The 17,193-nt window shown below is 39.8% G+C and overlaps 2 protein-coding genes across 6 annotated transcripts; one reads left to right on the plus strand and one right to left on the minus strand.

The window, feature by feature from the left end:
• Nucleotides 1–3,360: 3,360 nt before the first annotated feature.
• LOC100049339 (uncharacterized) lies at nucleotides 3,361–4,387 on the minus strand (the record flags this gene model as incomplete). The annotated part of the gene is given in 5 exon segments (NM_001104753.1): nucleotides 3,361–3,417; nucleotides 3,483–3,904; nucleotides 3,975–4,097; nucleotides 4,166–4,221; nucleotides 4,377–4,387. Coding segments are annotated over 4 exon segments (600 nt in total). The 3' UTR covers nucleotides 3,361–3,417; nucleotides 3,483–3,488.
• Nucleotides 4,388–9,407: 5,020 nt separating this feature from the next.
• LOC101162121 (pentatricopeptide repeat-containing protein At1g10270-like) lies at nucleotides 9,408–14,500 on the plus strand. 5 transcript variants are annotated; one of them, XM_011476423.3, is made up of 5 exons: nucleotides 9,408–9,491; nucleotides 9,611–9,666; nucleotides 9,738–9,860; nucleotides 9,931–10,352; nucleotides 10,418–10,475. In XM_011476423.3, the coding sequence occupies exons 1-4, from the start codon at nucleotides 9,487–9,489 to the stop codon at nucleotides 10,344–10,346; spliced, it is 600 nt and encodes a 199-aa protein (XP_011474725.1). In that variant the 5' UTR covers nucleotides 9,408–9,486; the 3' UTR covers nucleotides 10,347–10,352; nucleotides 10,418–10,475. The 5 variants fall into 5 exon arrangements, with proteins under 5 accessions (XP_011474725.1, XP_011474723.1, XP_020559354.1 ...); XM_020703695.1 differs by lacking the exons at nucleotides 9,408–9,491; nucleotides 10,418–10,475 and adding exons at nucleotides 9,519–9,553; nucleotides 14,391–14,500 and having other exon boundaries at nucleotides 9,931–10,323; XM_020703694.1 differs by lacking the exon at nucleotides 9,408–9,491 and adding an exon at nucleotides 9,519–9,553.
• The last annotated feature ends 2,693 nt before the right edge of the window (nucleotides 14,501–17,193 follow it).

Genomic DNA, 17,193 nt, shown 5'->3' on the forward strand with positions numbered 1-17,193 from the left:
ACAGCCAGGTGTAGGAGCAGAGACGAGGTACACGGCCAGGTACAGAGCAGAGACGAGCCAGAGGCAGGATCCACAGCCAGGTGTAGGAGCAGCAGCAGGGACGAGTCAGAGACAGGATCTACAGCCAGGTGTAGGAGCAGCAGCAGAGACGAGCCAGAGACGAGGTACACGGTCAGGAACAGGAGCACGGATGAGCCAACTGGAATCTGGAAGCACTCCCACTCCCCAGGAGGGGAGAGGGAAAGAGGGACAAATCATGAATCGCACTGCACCAAACAGAGGGAACTAAATGATGAATAATAATCAAGAATAGAGAAGAGAAGGAGGGGAGAAGTACATGGGAAAAGAGGACAGAACCCCAGTGCACCATAGTTACCTCAGCTTCAACTTCTAGCAGCCTTTTAAAACAAATAGTTATTGTTATTAAGTTTAATTTAGAAACATTAACATTATCTTAAATAATCTCTGAATACTATCTGACAATAAGCCTGTGGAAAGAGGAATGTTTTCAGTCTAACTTTGAATGTAGAAACTGAGTCGGCCTCTCTTACATAAGCTGGGAGCTTATTCCATAAGACAGGGGCTTGGTGGCTAGACGCTCTACCTCCAACCGTACGTTTTTAATTTTAGGAACCACGAGCAGTCCTGCATTTTGCGAGCGACGTGTTCTGTTTGGGTGGTAAAGGACTATGAGGTCCTTAATGTAGGACGGGGCCATTCCATGTAAGGCCTTATAGGTTAACAGGAGGATCTTGAACTTGATTCTAGAATCAACTGGGAGCCAATGAAGTGAAACTAATACAGGAGTGATGTGATCTCTTCTGCTAGTTCCTGCTAACAATCTAGCAGCTGCGTTCTGAACAAGCTGGAGACTTCTTAAGGAACTCTTAGGACACGCTGCTTACAAAGAGTTACAGCAAGCCAATCTAGACGTAACAAATGCATGGATGAGTTTTTCAGCGTCACTCTTAGAAAGGATATTTCTGATCTTAGCAATATTCCGCAGGTGAAAAAAGGCAGTTCTACATGCCTGAGATATGTGAGCTTTAAATGATAAATCCTGGTCAAATAAAACCCCAAGGTTTCTAACTGTAGAATTGGGGGCTATACTTAGCCATCCAGGGAGACTATCTGAGCAGACAGAGTATCTCTGAGGTTTTTAGGTCCAAGTACAATGACCTCAGTTTTTTCTGGGTTCAAGAGGATAATTGTCATCCAGGTCTTGATGTCTCTGATGCAGGCATTCAGTTTCTTTATATTGTCATTCTGGTCAGGTTTCATGGATAAATACAACTGCGTATCGTCAGCATAACAATGAAAATTAATGCTGTGTTTCCTGATTATGTTTCCTAGGGGAAGCGTATAAAGCATAGACAGGAGGGGTCCTGAAACTGAGCCCTGTGGGACTCCGTAGTTAACTCGAGGACAATGAGAGGACTGTCCATTTACATTAACAAACTGGTACCTGTCGGATAAACAGGATTCAAACCACTGGAAGGCAGATCCTCTGATCCCTATGTCATCCTCTAATCTATGGAGTAAAATACTGTGGTCGATAGTGTCAAAGGCTGAACTAAGGTCTAACAGGACCAGAATAGAAAGTAGTCCCTTTTCTGAGGCCATAACAAGTCATTAGAGACTCCAACTAGTGCAGTGTCCGTGCTGTGGTGAGGTCTAAACCCCAGTTGAAAGTCTTCAAAGTGGCTGTTGTCCTGTGGGTGGCAGTAAAGCTGCTTAACTACAACTCTTTCTAGGATTTTAGAAATAAAGGGGAGGTTTGATATTGGTCTATAGTTGGCCAAGATGCTAGGATCCAAACTGGGCTTTTTCAGAAGAGGTTTGACAACTGCATATTTCAAAGACTGTGGCACATTACCTGTTTCCAGAGAGGTATTTATTATCGTTAATATGGAATCATCAATTAGGGGAAAGATTTCTTTAAAAAGTCTAGTGGGAATTGGGTCTAACATACAAGTTGAGGATTTGGAGGACGTAATAATTGATGCTATTTCCGCTTGATCCACAGCAGTGAAGCAGTCTAATGTTACAAAAGATTTCTATGGATGCCTCCAGTTCTGTCGTTTCAGCCTGCTCTGGGCTGATAGTAGGAATAACTTGATTCAACTTATATCTAATATGAGATTTTACTATCGAAAAATGTAAGAAAATCATGAGAGCTGAGAGAAACAGGAACATGTGGTTCTACTGAGCTCTGAGTGCGAGTTATTTTAGCAATAGTGCTAAAAAGAAATCTTGGATAATTTCCATTGTCCGATATTGCGGTTGAATAGTACTGGCTTCTAGCTCTACGCAGAGCTTTTTTGTAATTTAATAGGCTATGTTTCCAGGTATTCAGAGACTGCTCTGAACAGGATCGGCGGCATCCTCTTTCCAACTTACGGGTTTTCTTGTTTAAGAGAACGCGTTTCAGCGTTAAACCACAGTACCACTCAGTTTTGTCTAACGAACTTAGGTTTCAAGGGGGCAACATCAAGTGTACTCCTGAGGGCTTGCAAGGCATAATTAACAAACTGGTCATTTATACTAGGACCGATACTATGGGAGCTGGACTCAGTAATTTCTCAGAATGTCACAAAGTACTGGCTGAACTGTGGGTTTAAACTCAGACACAGATAAAGGTTCTCCTAAGTTGTTTCTTACTCACTGGGGCAGTAGCATGTTCTTATGTAAACTGGAAAGGGATTAGAAAGGATGGGGTTAAGAGGAAGGACACTCAGCTGGCTGATCTCTATACCATGGGTTAAAACGAGGTCCAGGGTGTGCTTATTTACATACAACCCATCATCTAATAAAGCTGCAAAAGCATTTCTTTAACAGTCACTAGGGTCATCCCATTGATGGTTCCTCGCACACTTTCAGATGACAGAACCTTCCAGGCAGTTGTCCTCAAATATGGAATTAGATCCCACTCTCCCTAGACTCATTTAAAAGCGAGCTTAACTATTCTAAGCATTTTAACCAAGACTGTGGTACACCAGTCATCCCATTTTGGTGTTCAAGCACAGGATTGCTGCAGACATCTCAAAAAGGTAAAATTGTTAGTGTAAAAAGGTTTGAGAACGATTTGCACCGTTTCAGAGGCAACAGCCAGTCATTTGCGCGACACTATGCTTTATCTGCACTACAGGGCATTTTCAGTCACAGGATGTAATTCAGTTGACCAGCTTTATATAAAAAAAAATAATCCACAGATTTGTTTTTAATACTATGGGCAGAATGTTCTGTCATTTTCATCACGTAAAACTCATTTTCCATGGGCATTTCCAAAAGAGTTCATTTTAGTATTGTTACAAGATTTCCATTAGTCATTTGCAGAATAGAGTCTAGAAGCACAATACATTTAAGATTTTAATTTATTCTTCAGAATAAACCAGTCGGTTTCCTCAAAACAAAAGCCTGCAAGACAAAGATGAGTCAGTAACTGCCAGCAGCTAAAGAACACATTGAGGAGTAATCCTCACCAGATCTTAGCGGCTTCCTTTGGCTGAACCTTTGCCCTGATGAGACTTGCTGGGGTATGGGAACACTGGTTCTTGAGGAACACGGGGTTCTGTTGGGGTGTAGCGGAACTGACTGAACAGCAGCCGTTTCTGGTTGTAGCGAGAGCGAGACTTGAAAGCGTACACTTGATCCTCCTCACTCACTGGAGTGAACTCTGGCTCTTCCTCGTCGTCAGATGAGGAGCTCCAGCTCTCCTGTTCAACCTGGTGCTGGCTGCCTGGAGTGCCAGACTGAGAGCCCTGGGAACCAGACTGTTGAGATCCAGAACCAGAGTAGCTGCCATAACCACTGGACTGTGCAGGTCTCTGATAAGTTGGCTTGGCTGGCTCTTGTTCAGGATAGGAAGCAGAGTACCACATGGGAGCAGTACTGTCTGTAGAGCCTGTAGAGAAACAAGATCAGGTCAGTCATCTGAGAGGAGAACCATCATGAACCAGAGCAGATCCAGTCACCTCCAGCAGTGTTGGTGCCAGCACTGTAATAGCCTTGCGGACTGCTGTAGCCACTGGACTGTGCAGAAGGTTTCTCATAGGATGGAGCTTGTCCAGTGTATAGAAACATGGGTGGATCGTATCCTTTGGGGAAAAGAGGATAGTTAACTCCAGCTGCTAAAGTCAATTTCTGTTCAGAAAGGTCAACTTACCTCCTTGAGGAAGACAGGAGATGCTTCCAATGAGCAGACAAGAAACCCACAGAAACCTGTGGGCAAAGAAAAGTCAGCCTAGAGATAAATCCCACAGTTTCTTTTGAAAAGGTTAGAAGCCACATGTCAGGTTTAGTTTTTAGATGAACAAAATTATGAGCTACATATTTGACAATAAAGAAATACCACTCCAACTTAAAGATGTTCTCACCTCATTCTGCTGCTGAAACTATTTACTTTTTGAATTAACAAGACAAAGCTTGAAATTCTGTGACACTGCCTCCAACCCGCAGCAGCTGCATTTATCTAACCCTCCGAGCTGATCGCAGAGTGGGAGCAGCTGCTGCTGATTGAGGAAGACTTCTCACCTTCATCCTTTGTTCATGGAAAAGCCAAGGACTCTCAAATCTGGCTGTTGAAACAAACTCCATGTCTAACAGCCTACTATTATGGGATACTTGAAAGGCTTCACTCAGGAGTCAGACAGACTCTGACACAAAAGATCTAAAATCTGCATAAATAGGAATGACAAACAGCAGCATTGGGCCTGACTGGGTGCTGGGAGTAACTGTAACCACACTGAGACGCTTTGTTTGCCTGCCTCTAACCCAGGTCAACACAAAGGTTTGTGTCAGGAACGGCATCCTGAGTAAAGCTGAAGCCAAATGCCATGTGTGAATCATTGGTGATCCGTTATGGCAACTCCTGGAGGAACCGCTGATAGGAAAAATAAACACTAGCCGCGTTTACATGGGCAAAAGTAATCGGAAAGAACGCCTGATCGGAAAGAAAATGCGTCATGTAAACGCGCCATTCGGAATACTCTGCCCCGGTCAGACTCGTTCGGATCAGAATTTCTTTCCGATGGAGATAGGTGGGTTATACTGATCGTTTATCCGATCGTGGAGCATGTAAACGGTCATTCCGATCGTGTGTCACTACTGCTCTGGGTTACGTCATGCATAGACGGTAGAAAAAGCTTTGGAGCGCATACGGGACCGACCAGCTGCTCTGCGGACGCCCCGTGAAAAGCGCTGCTCCGCTCTCGCCCCGCTCTCGCCCCGCTCTCGCCCCGCTCTCGCCCCTCTCTTTCACCCCTCACGAGGGAGATGCGGGGAAAGAGCGCTTCGTGCCCCCCGACGCTCATTCGGTCCACTGGCACCCGAGTGAGCAGAGGAGCCGGATTAATAACTTCGTGTCTGAGGGGAGGAGGATGCTTTGTTACGTGTGCGTTTTTTTTGTTTGTTTTGTCATGTGTGGGAGAATTCAGACTGCGAGCTGTCCCGCCGCTCTGGGTTAGCGGCTCCAGGACTCAGGAGAGCGGCCAGCTCACGCAGTGAGTTTGGGGAAGCAGAAATAAATGTCGCTCAGTCCTGAGAAACTGTTCAAACAATCACGTGGATTTGTGTTTCCAGTTGTGTCCCGACAAAATAAAGACTGATGTTATTCCCAGACATTTACGTGCAGCCAAGATGCAGATTGCAGGGTTTCATGGTCCAGGATTTTGTGTCCATCAGGCTAATGTTGTAAGCCCGTATTTATAGCCTGTCCTAACCCTTCTTCCAGCACTGATCACACGGATTAAACATAACGATGAACGAACAGGCGCTTCATAATATTCATGATATTAATAAAAGCACATTTGGAAGATCGTCTCGTATATTACTGAGCTGCTGCATAAAAAAAAATGTCTGTGGCAGCTGTTTGTTTAGAACGGGACCTATTTCCTCATCTGGGGATTTTTTACACTGCACATGCCCAAATGATTCATTCCGACCGAAAGTGTGAGCCATGGGAACGTTTGTTCTGATCGGAAAAAGGTTTTCTGATCCCATGTGCACGGGTGAATTTAAACCCGACCATTGATCCGATCAAGATATTCTGCCCATGTAACCGCGGCTACTGATTTGAAGAAGCCTGTAATTTACCCAGGGACAACCTAGAATGGCTTTAAATTCCCTTCAGTCTAATCCCTCACCCTTCCAATTTCATAATAGGTTTAAAGATTAACTGATTTGTCTAATTTTGGATGAAACAAAGCATTCACTAAAGAATCAAAGGCTTTGTAAACTCTTTTCTGAGATCATCACTGTCTTCTAAAAAAATTTAAATAGAATTGGTCTAATCAACTCAGACCACAGTGGCATCCTTCTACCCAAAAAATGTACAAAAAAAGGAAGACAGTCCGGGCTGGGGACGTGCTCTCCGTCCTCCTATATGACCTCTTCCTCACCAGCGTTTTTCGTTTGCTGTCTTTCATCATTTGCTTCTTGTTCTGTTCTTTTGTTTCTGCAAAAACTAGCCGGTAAAGTTCTTTTTTTTTAAACATCATTGGAAATGTTTACAATATGTTACTATATATTGTAAAAAAAAATACATTTTCTCTGAAAAACACATCATAGTTGTAAAAAAACATGACAATGACGACGGTTCTGGTTCTGAATCTTTGCCTGAGGTCAAACTTTTAATGTTTATTCTAAAGAAATTAAGTTTATTTATGAGTTAGGTCTTACAGTCAGGGGCGGAGCTACAGGGGAGCTTTGCCCTCCCCCCCCACTTGCTCCCCAATTCAATATTAGTATCATTGACAAAGATTAAGAAATCGTCAATTCAAGTCTCTAAAAGCATTATAAAAATAACAAAAGCAATATTTTTAAAGGAAATCTTTTAATATTAACATCAATGCCCTCAAAGTCTTTTGCCCCCCCATATAAACTGTTCTGCGTCTGCCACTCCCATAAGTCTTTCATAATTTTATCTTCAGTATGTCCAGTATTCTTTTTTTGTATATCTGTGATGGTCAATTTTATAAAAAAAACACATCTTATCTTTGATTTTTACACTAATTTTTTTCAAATAGTCTGAAACATCTTTAATGTAAGAGTTGTTAATTTTTTTAGTTGTTTCTTTAGACATCCAAATCTAATTTCAAAATTAAAAAAAACATTTGGAGCAGTTTTCTTCCACATTAACCTTATTTAACCGCGAAAGGGGGTCTAAGGGCAGGGATGTCCAGTTTGGCTTAGTCAGTTTGTTCGTTCAATTTAGTACTCTCCTATTGAATTCTATGTATTCATTATCCTTTTGATTTTATTTTTAACTTTTTCAATTACCTATACGAAGCCCATCGAGACGACTTTGTTGTGAATTTGGGCTATACAAATAAAATTGATTTGAATTGAATTGAATTGAATTTTTCATGACTCCTGACAATTAAATAGAAAGAAAAAAAGCTAGTCTGATAGTCTGTATGTTTTTCAAACTATGAAAAAATGGCTTATATTTTGACTTTCAAGCAATAATCTGTTTCAAGGTTAAAATCCTGCTGAATGATCATTAACATTCTGTGTTTATTGGCAGTTGTCGAGCTGGCAGGTATCACTGAGGGCAGCCTGGAACCAGGTGGCATGAAGCATAGTCTTTGACAAAGTTAAAAGATCTTGCATCCTTCCTCACAGTTCAGACAAATTTGAAAGAGAAAAAAAATCTTCTAGTGCATCAGAGCTGAAATCTAGACATTTAACAGTCGAGTTTTTGCTAAAGCTTCTGCCTTTTATTTCTTAGATTTCCTACATTTGGGTCTTCTGTGACCCCTGTCACTGTTAAATATAAACCTGGTTAAAGAAAAAATAAAGGACACTTGTTATCCAACAGCTAATTTGTTTTAACAGCTATCAATGATGAACCCAAACAACAACTTCATTCCGGGGGGAATTAAATTAAAAGGAAAAAAAAATGTTCGAAGTCTAAAATCCTAGAGAAAGGCTCAAAGTCTATCTAATTAACTGAGCTACATTTTTTTATTTTTTATTTTATAAGTATTGGTGAGTACAAATATCCTTCTAAAAAGAAGTTGAAAAAATGAAGAATACTTTTTCTTGTTATGAGAGAGAAAAATCTGCCAATAGACCTTGTAGAATTTGTCTTGGTAGATTTTTCTAAATAAATTGTGGTGTCCAGCTCCATTAAGGGCAAATTTAATCTTAAAATTTGGTATAAACACTATTTTTGGTATCTTATCTTGCATTGCTCTAATAAAATAATGAAAAACTATTATGTCCTCAAATAAGCATTTATTGTTAAAAAATGTTTTATATCTTTGATATAAGTACATTTATATACATACATGCATGCTAATATTTTACCCCCAAAATATCCTATTTTAAGCTGTACAATAGTCAAACTATAGTTATTTATAGACCAAAAAATTAAAATAAGACTATAACATTTTAAGATAAATTTTTCAAAATTAATGCAAAATATTCAAGATTTAAGCTGTTACATAACACAGAGTAAGTTAGTCTTGTCAAGTATTGAAAGATATTTAAACTAGAAACTCGACCAAAATATTTGGTGATATTTTATGTTTTTGTGTATTATAGACATAGCAATGAAACTGTATGCTGTACCAGTCGATAATGTTAAAAAACATGGTAAGACTTAAGAGACTGGACCAATCGCAGAGCCCTGTGGGATGCCATGGCTGATCGTCATGTGAAGAATACTCTTCATTTTCCTGAACAAACTGGAATCTTTCTGATAAATATGAAAAAAACAGACTCTTTTTAACTCTTGTATGACCTAATGATCACGAGATCTAAAAGGACTTAAAAAAAAAAACATTTCTCCAGGAATTTAATAAAGACTGAATAAATATTTGCAATCATTCTGGAGATTTTTGGCGGGTTAAAAACTACTTTGACTTCAAAGAACTAAAGAGTTTTTTTGATCATATCTTTGACAGAAATATTACCTGTTTACACATTGTTTTTGAAACTTTTTTGAACTTTGTGCCGTGAGTTTGACGCTAACAATTGTTTCGTTATTTTTACAAATAGCATTTTGAAAACCTAATTTTGAGAACAGAAACCTCTACTGAAGTTATTAACCTTTGACGAGCAAAGAATTTATAAATGTGAATCTTAATTATCCGGGAGTTTAACCTCAAAAATAATAAATCCCTGAAGCAGGAAACGTTTATGGAATCCTGAGAAAAGCAGAAAATAAAGAAATAGGAAAATGATGCAGCAGGAACCTCATTTCCAAAAAAGCAAAGTTTTATGGTGGTCATAGAAATATATCTTGGGGTGATAAAGTGAGTCTCAATCTGAAAACAAAGGAGAAGTTTAAAAACTTTTCAAACAAGTTAGTTGGTTTCCAGCTAACTTGAAAAGAAGTCTGTTAAGTCAGCTGTTCTGCAGCAGCTGATCTCAGTCAACAATCAGCTCTGAGGATCAGATAAAAGCAGCTCCTGCAGATTCAAGTCAGTGTCAAAGCATTCTCTGCCTTTTGATTTCTAGTTTAGTGGTAACTGTAGCAGAATGAGGTAAGTTGATGTTGAATTATTCAAACTTAAGGTACATAGACAATGGGTAAGCTTCTGAGTTGGTTTGTAATGACATGATCTTTTGATGTGTAACTCATAAATTTGATTACTGTCCACAGGTTTCTGTGGGTTTCTTGTCTTCTCATTGGAAGCATCTCCTGTCTTCCTCAAGGAGGTAAGATGACTTCTCTGAACAGAAAATGACTTTAGTAGCTGGAGTTCACTCTACTTTTTTTTTCCTCAAAGGATACGATCCATCCATGTTTCTATACTCTGGACAAGCTCCATCCTATGAGAAACCTTCTGCACAGTCCAGTGGCTACAGCAGTCCGCAAGGCTATTACAGTGCTGGCACCAACACTGCTGGAGGTGACTGGATCTGCTCTGGTTCATGATGGTTCTCCTCTCAGATGACTGACCTGATCTTGTTTCCCTACAGGCTCTTCAGACAGTACTGCTCCCATGTGGTACTCTGCTTCCTATCCTGAACAAGAGCCAGCCAAGCCAACTTATCAGAGACCTGCACAGTCCAGTGGTTATGGCAGCTACTCTGGTTCTGGATCTCAACAGTCTGGTTCCCAGGGCTCTCAGTCTGGAGCTCCAGGCAGCCAGCACCAGGTTGAACAGGAGAGCTGGAGCTCCTCATCTGACGACGAGGAAGAGCCAGAGTTCACTCCAGTGAGTGAGGAGGATCAAGTGTACGCTTTCAAGTCTCGCTCTCGCTACAACCAGAAACGGCTGCTGTTCAGTCAGTTCCGCTACACCCCTACAGAACCGCGTGTTCCTCAAGAACCAGTGTTCCCATACCCCAGCAAGTCTCATCAGGGCAAAGGTTCAGCCAAAGGAAGCCGCTAAGATCTGGTGAGGATTACTCCTCAATGTGTTCTTTAGCTGCTTGCATTTACTGACTCATCTTTGTCTTGCAGGCTTTTGTTTTGAGGAAACCGACTGGTTTATTCTGAATAAATTAAAATCTTAAATGTATTGTGCTTCTAGACTCTATTCTGCAAATGACTAATGGAACTCTTGTAACAATACTAAAATGAACTCTTTTGGAAATGCCCATGGAAAATTACTTATCTGGATAAAAATGGGAAAAGGACTTGACAGCCTGCCCACCGAATGAAAAACAAATCTGTGGATTTTTAAAGCTGGTCAACTGAATAACATCCTTGACGGAAAATGCCCTGTAGTGCAGATGAAGCATAGTGATGTATAAATGGCTGCCTCTGAAACGGTGCATATGGGTTTTAACCTTTATACTGGCAATATTACACCTTTTGGAAATGTTTGCTTCAGTCAAATCCAGCAATCCTTTTTTCTACCAAAAAGGGGGATTACTGGTGTACCACAAATGGTCTAAGCATAGTTGAGTTGGCTTTTAAATGAGTCCAGGGAGAGTGGGTTCTAATTCCATATTTGAGGACAACTGCCTGGAAGATTTGTCATGTGGTCAAAGTGTGTGCAAGGAACAGTGGCCTACAAATTTGGGAACTGAATTTGTCATGGTTGCCAGTTTAAAAGTACCTGAGTGTTCACCTCTGGACTGGTCCTATAATACCGATGCTCTGAACATGGGCCAAAGTGGCCTCTACCTTCTGAAGAGACTGAGGTCCTGAATGTGCAAACTTCTAAGGACTTTTTAGAACTCTGTAGCCTCTGCTCTTCAGGCCTTTGTCTGCTGGGGAACAAGTGGGACAATGAGTCTGAACAAGCTGGTCAGGAAGGCCAAATCTGTCCTGGACTCTGGAGGATGTTGACCAAACTCATATCAATCATGGACAGCAGCTCTCACCAAGTGCAGCAAACTGAAGGAGCCAAGACGTTTCTTCAGTGGGACTCAGTCATGCCCTCAGTGTTGGAACAAGTGTTTCTTCCAGTGGCCATCAGACTGCACGACCTCTCTATATGGCTAGGTCATTGATTATTTGGTGTTCTGTGATTTATATTTTTGTACCGATTTAAGATCAGTCAAAACCGGTCAATGTTGACCGGGGACAGTGAGGAACATGAGATGAATATGACAGAAGGGAGTAAATAGAATTCTCATGGTTGTTACATTGTTGATGGCTTCCTTTTGGTGATAGATTTTTCAAATTATCCTTTGTAAATTGCACCCTAGCCCGTGAGCTTTGAAGCTTCACCGGCAATAAACATGAAAATAAAAAGGTTATGAAGGAATTCATCTACACCCTCTTGGCATGTTTCAGGAACAAAAGCAATAAATATCTTTTTCTTTCAACAAACCAGTGACGTGCTGTGAGGTTAATGGCTGGTGAGGCATTGACGTCATCAGTCAGATTTACAAACATATGAACCATACTGAGTAACTTATTCACCATTTGATTGACAAGTTAACGTGTTTTGTTTAAAATATTATTTCAACATGTTTTTTTCATATACAAACTGCAGCATAGAAAAAAGCACAAACCTAATTATCATCTTACCTTTACTTGTAAATAAAGTCTATACGCCGCTCCTTCTGAAGAAAATGACTTGCCGCTTGCTATCACTTCTATTATTTTTTAGCGTCATAATCTCAGGGCTCACCGGCGCCCCCTAACATGAGGCACGAGAACTGCTGGCCTCACCCAGCGGCTTTATCGCCGGCGTTTAGCGCTCAGCACAAGAAACACGTCCCTCACATACAGTTATTTATAAAAACAAACACTGTACATCATATACATCTGCTAAATTATGTAAACTCAGCTCATATAGTCCAAGTGATTGAACCGACACACAGAGAGACAGCAGTACTGTCTGACTGCATAGGTATTGCGCAATCCAAGGTGAGGCTCAGCGGGCTGGTGCCTCATCGCACGTCACTTCTTAGTATCTGAACGGCAAATGCGGAAATTCAGCGATTTTGAAAAGAAAAAACACCCAAAATGGTACATTTAAATGGAAAATGACTGCAAAGCACAAATTACTGATTAAATATAATAATTGAATTTAGTTTTTCTCTTTTCTTCCCATAATGACAGGTGAGGCACAGCCTCACCTGCCTCTCCTGACTGCACGTCACTGCAACACACATACCATTTCTAAACAAGGAATCTCACCAAATGTGATTAATATGACACATCCCTAAACGTGTCTCACAGTGATGGAAAATCAAACTTTACATCACATTTGCCTATGATACACAAATCATAATATCTTGTTAAATGCATGAAAATAAAATCTGTCGACAGGAAGTGAAGGCATGCAAACTCTTAAGGACACGGCTGGGATTTCAGCCCATAAGCTTTTTGATGGACGGCGTCAGTGCTCACCATCAGACCAACATGAAGAAAGTCACAATAGTTTTGAATTCAATTTGAGCCTATTTGATTACATTTATGTGGCCTTATATGTGGGATCTTTATATCTACTTCACATAATTTTAGCCTCAGACCGTTTACAAACTCATGATTAATTTCCTAAAAATTTACCAGACCAGTAATTTCGAGAGAAAAACAACTCTGTAAATTCAGACCTTTTTTGTCCGTTTGAAATGAATAAAATTTGTAAATTTTGAGGGGAGCCGACGCTCTTGGGCTGCTGTTTGGATTGTCTTTGGTTTGGTTCTTGGCTTTTTGCTTTCAAGAAAATGATCATTTTTAATGTTAAAGAGTTTTTGGCAGAATTTACACCAACAGGAGTGTTTCCATGGGTTCTCAAAAAACATCTCGTCTACAAGAGTGAATAAAACTGTACAGTTGGACAAAAAGGCCTAACGTCCTCCCAACAAAGTTGAAATGAAAACATGTTGTCAGTATCTCTGGTTGCCATGGCATCAAAGTGTTTACTATCCCTCAGTTTGATATGAAATCAAGGAGACAGAATCTGATCATCTCGTCTGTCCTCATGTCAGCACTGTAACCTGACATTGAGATGAGTTTAACATGGTTAAGAATTGCAGGAAATCTTCAGCAAAACTTCCCTCAATCAGCAGCAGCTGTTTGCATTCATCAATCAGCTCTGAGTATCAGATAAAAACAAACGCTGCAGTTGGAAGTCACTGTCACAGGTCTCTGTGGTTTCTGTTCTTTGGTGTCAAGCAGCTGCAGCAGAATGAGGTACAAAGTTTCAGCCTTTATTTAGCTATTTGTCATCTTTAGTTTCTTTTTAACCTATTTCTAATACAAATTTGCTATAACTGGACACTTTCAAGAACTTTAAGCTGAGCTTTAATGTCTGCAGGTTTCTGTGGATTTCTTGTCTGCTCATTGGAAGCATCTCCTGTCTTCCTCAAGGAGGTAAGATGATTTCTCTGGACAGTACTTAACTTTAGCAGCTGGAGTTAACTATACTTTTTTTTCCCCTCAAAGGATACGATCCACCCATGTTTCTATACTCTGGACAAGCTCCATCCTATGAGAAACCTTCTGCACAGTCCAGTGGCTACAGCAGTCCGCAAGGCTATTACAGTGCTGGCACCAACACTGCTGGAGGTGACTGGATCTGCTCTGGTTCATGATGGTTCTCCTCTCAGAAGACTGACCTGATCTTGTTTCCCTACAGGCTCTACAGACAGTACTGCTCCCATGTGGTACTCTGCTTCCTATCCTGAACAAGAGCCAGCCAAGCCAACTTATCAGAGACCTGCACAGTCCAGTGGTTATGGCAGCTACTCTGGTTCTGGATCTCAACAGTCTGGTTCCCAGGGCGCTCAGGCTGGAGCTCCAGGCAGCCAGCACCAGGTTGAACAGGAGAGCTGGAGCTCCTCATCTGACGACGAGGAGGAGCCAGAGTTCACTCCAGTGAGTGAGGAGGATCAAGTGTACGCTTTCAAGTCTCGCTCTCGCTACAACCAGAAACGGCTGCTGTTCAGTCAGTTCCGCTACACCCCAACAGAACTGCGTGTTCCTCAAGAACCAGTGTTCCCATACCCCAGCAAGTCTCATCAGGGCAAAGGTTCAGCTAAAGGAAGCCGCTAAAGATCTCTGACCACTCCATGTGTTCTGTGGCAGTTACTGAAATGCAAGTGCTGTGTAGTCTTTAAAAAATAAATATTTAAGTTTGAATGTTGTGGATAAAACTCTTTTCAATGGCTTAAACTGGAGGGTGGTTCTAAAGAATCTTGTTACAACACTTTAAAATTGTTTACTCTATGCAGGGAATGATCCAAATACCAGTACTAAGGAACGCTCTAATTTTGGGGGGGGGAGCCTGAACTGCACCCTTCAAACCTAAATGTATGAATTATTTTGCACGGGAAACTTGCTTGACCACTTCATCCCAGAGAACCCATGGTTCCTCTTGACACTTAACGTTGATTCAATCAGAACAACGTAATCACCAGGGGGGTGTGTGTACTGGAAAAGTTCGACATTCACGAAAGCTCACTGGCTTCCCTCAAACCCCTGCTTTTCTCCTTTGAGGGAGAATATTAAAACCTTGGTAAGCAGGCTGCTCCGATGCTGAACACAATCTGCTCTGCAGAACAATGAAGTCAAATCCAATGTGCCCAATTGCACATCAGATTTTTTTTTTTTTGGTTATTTACCATCTTTTCTGTTTTCACATTGTCTTTACTCATCACAGCATAAGAGAGGAACAAGATTTTGGCTAAACTGTATCAAGCATATAGAACAAAATGTTTGTTTCAAGCTTTAATTGTGGGTGATACAATAACAGATTAAACTAATTACAGAAATAATTAAATGCATTAATTAAAATCAAAGGCAAGTCACATTTTATTATAGTAATTAACCAAAGTCATGACTTGAATCATTGATCTAAAAGGAGTGGAAAGCAGCGATCTTATGTAACCCCACCCCTACTGAGTTATTTGAGTTAATTTTGTATATTCATAATGTGGTTCTGATCAGATCAAGTGCTGATTTTTTTTAAGTAACATTGAGTTCTTATTGATTATCTTCAGAAAACATTCATGGTTTCAGTAAACTGTGACGTGAATCACACATCATGTAACAGTTGTAATACTCCATCAGAATACAACTTCATATTCATCCAGAATTCATCCCTACACACTGCTGATCAAGTTTTACACTAACAAATCCGAAACCTTATTAATTATCCTCAAAAAGAAATCTTACATATTTTCAATAAACGATGATTTACGCTTTAAGTAACATATATGTAAAAATCATTATCATTAGAACACATTATCACATTAACCTGGTAATCATTTCTACACATTGCAGATCAAGTGAAGAAAATCTATAGCTTATTAATTGGATTTAAAACACTTCAGTTTGCATTTCATCCTTTCTGTAATGAGTTCTATAAATCTGTGTGATTTTTCTTTATTGTATTGACTACAATTAATGCTTGAAATAAATACATTAATCAAATCAAATCATTGCACATTACACAATAATACTCATTGGTTGTAATTAAAAGAGCTTTGATTATTTCACCACAGTCAAGTTCACACATGTATTTGGAATTATTCAAACACCTTTTGATCTTCATATTGTAAAATCAGAGTTTCTTTATACATTTTCTTGAATATTTGAATATTTGAACATTGTTTGAGCTCATTGCTTAACTCATTCCAAAGTTTAGTGCCACAGACAAACACACAGAAGCTCTTCTTTGTGTTTTTTATCAATTTGATCTTGAAATTCCTACGTCCCCCCAGTTTGTAGCCTCCTTATATTTATAAGAATTTTTTTCGGATACTGAATGGTAATGTTTTCCCACTGGCTCTAGGTTGTAAGGTGTAAAAATGAAGAAAGTCATACAGTTTTAAAAGTCTTGATTAACAAAATAATTTTTTTGTATGATCAAGATAGCCATCTTTATGTATGATTCCCATGACTTGTTAATAGACAATAAAGGCCTTTTAAATCTTTGAAGTAAGCTGTTCTAACGTCGGTTTGATGAAGTTATAGGCTCTCCTTTGTCGCGTTTAAATACAATTCTCATGTTTGTTACATGGGAATTTCCTTTTGGTGATACATTTTCAAAATTCTCCTTTGTAAGTTGCTCCAAGGCCCGCGATCTGTTGAGCTTATAAACTTCAACTTTAATAAAATTGAAGATAAAAAAGGTTATGGAGGAAATTATCTAGGCGTATTTCTTTAGGAATAAAAATGTTCAATATTATTCTATTTTATTTTACTTTAAGTGAATGGCTACCAATGTTTTGGAACGGAGACTCTCACTAAACATTGATGTGATTAATGTGACACATCCTTGACAACTGATCAAGCGCCCTTATAATGGTTACAAACAAAACATCACATTTGCCAATGATGCAAAGTCATATTTTCAATGTAAGTGCTTAAAACAAAATCTGTCATTAACATTTTAAAGAACCCAGCTAGGATTTCAACCGGGAAAACATTTTAATGGAAGACGACAGTGCTCCCCATCAAACCAACTTAGAAATGTTTGTTTAATGAAAACAAACAGAAATCTGAGCTCATAAAACATCTCCAGACCATTTGGCCTCAGTGCATAAGAAATTAAGGACTTTTCACTCTTTTAGTCCATTTCAGTTATTAAGAGACATTAAAGCTCACAAGCTGCTGTTTGGATTGGTTCTGGGCTTTTTCAAGTCAGACACATTTTATGTGTTTTTGTTCTGATGCTAATATGCTGCAATGGAAAATGATCATCTGACACGGATGTCTTTAGCAAGAGGTTTTATTTTCTTTCATTGAAATATAAGATTTAATGTCAACCTTTCCTCTATAGGAATACAAAACAAATTTATTGGTCCTGAGAGAAATAGTTTGATCTTTGC

Source organism: Oryzias latipes, chromosome 6, assembly GCF_002234675.1.
Source record: "Oryzias latipes chromosome 6, ASM223467v1".
NCBI lineage: Eukaryota > Metazoa > Chordata > Actinopteri > Beloniformes > Adrianichthyidae > Oryzias > Oryzias latipes.

What these genes read in the sequence shown, in the direction of transcription:
- LOC101162121 (XM_020703695.1), top strand. Translation starts at nt 9,534, where the DNA reads ATGGGTAAGCTTCTGAGTTG. An exon ending in ATGGGTAAGCTTCTGAGTTG is followed by an intron (nt 9,554 to 9,610) that starts GTTTGTAATGAC and finishes TACTGTCCACAG; the next exon opens with GTTTCTGTGGGTTTCTTGTC. An exon ending in CTCCTGTCTTCCTCAAGGAG is followed by an intron (nt 9,667 to 9,737) that starts GTAAGATGACTT and finishes TTTTCCTCAAAG; the next exon opens with GATACGATCCATCCATGTTT.